Genomic DNA, 4,332 nt, shown 5'->3' with positions numbered 1-4,332 from the left:
TTTTCAAAGAAATCAGGAAAGAAGACTGGGGAGTCAAGTTCATCCTCGAAGAACAAAAGCAAGATTGAACACTTGGATCAAATACCCTTCCAAACCGAATCCAAGTACGATACCGAGCCCGAATTTGAAGAACATACGAGCGAACCTGAGAACGAGCCAAGGCACGAGATGGAAAATATTGAGGAAATGTCCATGGGAGCATACAGAAAGAGAATTCGAGAGGATGTTGGTCCAGGCTTAGTACAACCTGCCATCCCTGCCACTGCCACATTCGAGCTAAAGGGACATATCCTTTCCGCACTAAAGGATATCCCATTCTATGGAAAGGATCACGAGGATGCATTCAAACACTTAGATGAAGTGAATGACATTGCTGATTACATCAATGTCCCAAATATTAACAGAGACACCATTTTGCTAAGGTTCTTCCCGTCACTTTTAAAGGAGCTGCAAAGGATTGGTTGAAAGCACTTTCACCAGGTACCGTAACTACTTGGGCTCAAATGCGTGAGCAGTTTTTAGATCAATATTGTCCACCATCCAAGATTGCTAAACTCAAAAAGGCAATAGCCAATATTGAGCAAAACCCGGGAGAGTCACTTTACGAAGCTTGGGACCGTTACAAAGGGTTGTTAAGGAATTGTCCTCAGCATGACCTTAACATTCAACAGGAGGTATCAATATTTTATGATGGGGTAAACGTGATGACAAGACAACTCCTTTATTCTCAAGGACCACTTACAAGGAAAAATTTGGGCGAAGTCAAGGAATTAATTGAAGAATTCGCGAAACACTCTAGCGAATACCACAACCTTAGGAAAGATGAAATTAAAGGCGATGGAGGATCCCAAACTAAAGAAATGGCAGTAATGATGGCTATGCTAAATAATATGGATCGGAGGTTGACACAAACGGACCACTCAATTCATGCCATAAGAGTAGGTTGCGAGAGGTGTAGTGGTTCACACTTGACCAAGGACTGCAATTTAGATGAGTTTGAGAACAGAAAAGCTCAAGTGTGCTACTCGAGTGGGGATAAGTTTGATGAAGACTGGAGGAAACCAAAGAACGAGTGGCTGCCCTATGAAGAGTATAAGAAGCAAAAAGAAGAAGTATAGGCAGACAGGTCGAGGTTTCTATCAAAAGGAGCAGCCACTAGCCAAGAAGAAACCCGATCTAGAGACCATGTTGATGAAGTCTATATAGAAGCCTCGAAAAAGAGACACGATGCTACTGATTATGCTATTAATGAACAGCAAACTTTAATAAAGAATCAGCAAGCCTCCATTAATAACCTTGAAGTACAACATGGTCAACTAGCCAACTCTGCTTCATGAGAAGTTGTCCCCGAAAAATCCCGAAACGAAGGCCCAATATCATGTAATGGCCATAGATACTGAGGAAGAGGCCATCTTTAAGTTCTTAAAAGCTTTAGAAGATGAACAACAGTAGCCCGATCCAAAGTTGAAGAAGCCCAAGCTCGAAAATCAAGATGCTGCTGAATTTCAGAATTCACGACATGAACCATATAAGTTCACGACGTGGGCCCGTCAGGAATAGAAATTTTTTATAGCTGGCTCGGTTTATCAGCCGCCCTTGTCGTTTCCTTCCCAAGCTACCCTTAGTCCACTAGAAAGAGAGCATATATAGTTTGTCAAGCATATGAAGGGTATCCCGATTAATACTCCCTTTGTCGAGTCCTTATCCAAAATTCCCAAGTATCAAATATTACTGCAAGATTTGATAGACACTCGCATGCAATTAAAGAAGAATTCCAAGGTGATTCTAAGTGAGCAAAGCTCGAAAGTTTTGTTGGGAGAGACACCTAAGAAAATGGGGGATCCTGGACGCCTCACTCTTCCATGTAAGTTTGGTAACAACATGAAGGTTGATGCTTTAGCCGATTTTGGGGCTAACATTAATTTGATGCCTTACTCATTTTATCAAAAGTTGGAAATTCAGAAGATGAAGGCTATAAGAATGACTATTCACATGGCAAATCGTTAAGTGACACAACCCCAGGGCATCGTGGAGGATATTTTGGTGAAAATTAGGAAATTCGTTTTTCCAATAGACTTTGTTGTATTGGACATGAAAGAAGATCCCGATGTGCCAATTATACTTGGTCGTCCATTGCTTAACACTGCTGGAGCTCTTGTTGATATTCGCGAGTCTAAGCTCACCTTGAGGGTTGATGATGAAAAGGAAGTTTTTGGATTGGAAGATAGCTTTCAAGAGGATCATGCTCATGAATAAATTTTCACCATTAATGATGAAGACAATGAATTAGAAGAACTAGAGAAGCTTATGGAAGAAGAGATCAAGACCGTTCATCAATTCAAAAGAACTAAACCAAGAGCATTTGTCCCCTATTTAGTTGAAGTCATTGCTTACAAGAGTCCCCCTTCTTGGGTGAGCAAGGACGATGATGAGATGACAAGTGATGAAGAGGAGGTTACTTTAAAGGTGACAAATCCAGTAGTGAAAGAGGAGAAGGATGCTATGGAGTGTAGGGAAGAAACTAAAGGGACCAAACACAAGCTTAAGGAGGATGAGATCAAAGCTAAAAAGGAAAATTTGAAAAAGGTGTAAAAAAGATGAGTTCAAGCTTACAAGAGGCATTTCAAGGAACAAAAGGTCCAACTGGTGGTAGACTCTTCATACGATTCAACGTAGGAGGCACGGAGTCCAACTCAAGACTCCAAGAAAAAGAAGCGCTTCTCGGGAGGCAACCCGAGTTTGGTTTGCGTTTTTTTTCTTTTCTTTTTGCGTTTTAGTCTTAAAAACATAGATCATATCATCCAACTCAATTATAACATAATTAAACACTGAATGTAGGGACCCTAAAATGGAAGTAGTAATAATTGAGAATTTAGTTGAAAGTCAAATTTGATTTAGTATGAATTTTTCCTTCCAGACAACATTCACGACTTGACTTCTTCAGAATTCACGACGTGAATCGAGAATAAACCGGATAATAAGTCAATGATATAGTTTATCCATTTTATAAGTGGCCCAAGACCAATCCATGAGTGCATGGCCCAAAATTTAGCCCAGACTAAACTCACGACGTGAATTCTTCAGGATTCACGACGTGAATTTTTGAAAACACGGGACCACAGAATAAAGCCCTAAAAACCAGTTGACCCAACCTTTGTTGATTCCTCACGAAGTGAAAACGAGATCTGGTCCCCCCTTTTGCCCCCATTGCTCTGATTTTGGCCGACGACTCCTCTATTTTTCTTTGTGCTTACGTAATACTTCCATCAAAGGTAATAATTCTTAATTTTTAAGCTTAATTTTTCTGTAATAACTGAACTTAGGGTTAGGACATGTTAATTGGATAAAATGTCGAATTTACTTCTTTACAGTTCCGTAATAGCCTTTGAACGTTTATGCTTTGTGATTGGAAGTGGTATAGGAGTAAAACCCATTAATATTGACCAGATTTGCCCCTGATTGTTGCGATTCTACTTGCTAATGTTACGAATTCACGATGTGAATCTTAAAGGATTCACGATGTGAATCCTAGGCTGACCAGTTTTCTGTGTTTCCTTTATTTCTAATTCGTTGGATTGTTTCTTTTGGATATCTTTGCTACTATTTTTGCAGAAATGGCTCCCAGAAGAGAGATTCCATCTGGAGTTGTGGCTTTGCATCCGTTTTAGAATTTTCCTGCAACAATGTCCCGAGACATCTTGACCCGATGGAACAACAAATTAGGGTGGCTCTACATTAGAGAAACTGCAGTTGCTCCAACAATTAATTGGACATGGTTGAGGTAAGTATGGCTCGTAGACCGGTTGGGTCCATTTTTGACAAAAGTATTTATTGGAGATGGGTATTCGTTCACTTGTTCTGGATGGCATAACCTGTTCCGGGTCCAAGAGCGGGTATATAAGGAATTTTGTGTTGATTTTTTCTCAACAGTGACATTTCAGGAAAATGTTTCAAGACCCACACTGGCCACAAGCTTTGGTATTCCGTTTGGGGGTGATTACTAGGAGTGCAGCCTTGTTGAATTTGCTTGGAGAGTTTGACTATATGATCGACAAGAGGCAATGACTCTCGAATTTGGTATGTTTTTGAGTGCGGCTGCTAGAGGATATGCGAAGGGTGTCATTGGGTATTCTTTCTGGCATAATATTGCATCCGAAATGTTTAATTCCGGAGTGTCTCTCGAGAGCGGTATTCGGTCCCTGTAACACCGTAAATTTCAAAACAATTTTTCATTTAAAAATAATCGTTTAAATTCTTAATAAAACACTTTTCTTAAAATCCGAATCGTAATCGAATTGCAAAGCATAACTTCATTTTCACTTGCATAATAAA

At 40.0% G+C, this 4,332-nt stretch overlaps 1 protein-coding gene and 1 non-coding gene across 2 annotated transcripts; one reads left to right on the top strand and one right to left on the bottom strand.

Moving 5' to 3' along the window:
• Nucleotides 1-551: 551 nt before the first annotated feature.
• LOC145038176 (small nucleolar RNA R71) lies at nt 552-658 on the bottom strand. The gene has a single exon (XR_013679239.1). It is a non-coding gene; the product is annotated as a small nucleolar RNA R71 (small nucleolar RNA).
• A 1,175-nt stretch (nt 659-1,833) lies between these two features.
• Nucleotides 1,834-2,256, top strand: LOC145036371 (uncharacterized). The gene is made up of 2 exons (XM_078984814.1): nt 1,834-2,002; nt 2,075-2,256. Exons 1-2 carry the CDS (start codon nt 1,834-1,836, stop codon nt 2,254-2,256), a joined length of 351 nt encoding a protein of 116 aa, XP_078840940.1.
• Nucleotides 2,257-4,332: the final 2,076 nt, after the last annotated feature.

Source organism: Lactuca saligna, chromosome 3 (assembly GCF_052625555.1).
Source record: "Lactuca saligna cultivar CGN05327 chromosome 3, ASM5262555v1, whole genome shotgun sequence".
Classification (NCBI taxonomy): Eukaryota; Viridiplantae; Streptophyta; class Magnoliopsida; order Asterales; family Asteraceae; genus Lactuca; species Lactuca saligna.
Note: the sequence above shows the minus strand (reverse complement) of the source record. Positions and strands in the feature narration are given on the sequence as shown.

What these genes read in the sequence shown, in the direction of transcription:
- LOC145036371 (XM_078984814.1), top strand. Translation starts at nt 1,834, where the DNA reads ATGGGGGATCCTGGACGCCTCACTCTTCCATGTAAGTTTGGTAACAAC. An exon ending in GACTATTCACATGGCAAATC is followed by an intron (nt 2,003 to 2,074) that starts GTTAAGTGACAC and finishes TTTTTCCAATAG; the next exon opens with ACTTTGTTGTATTGGACATG.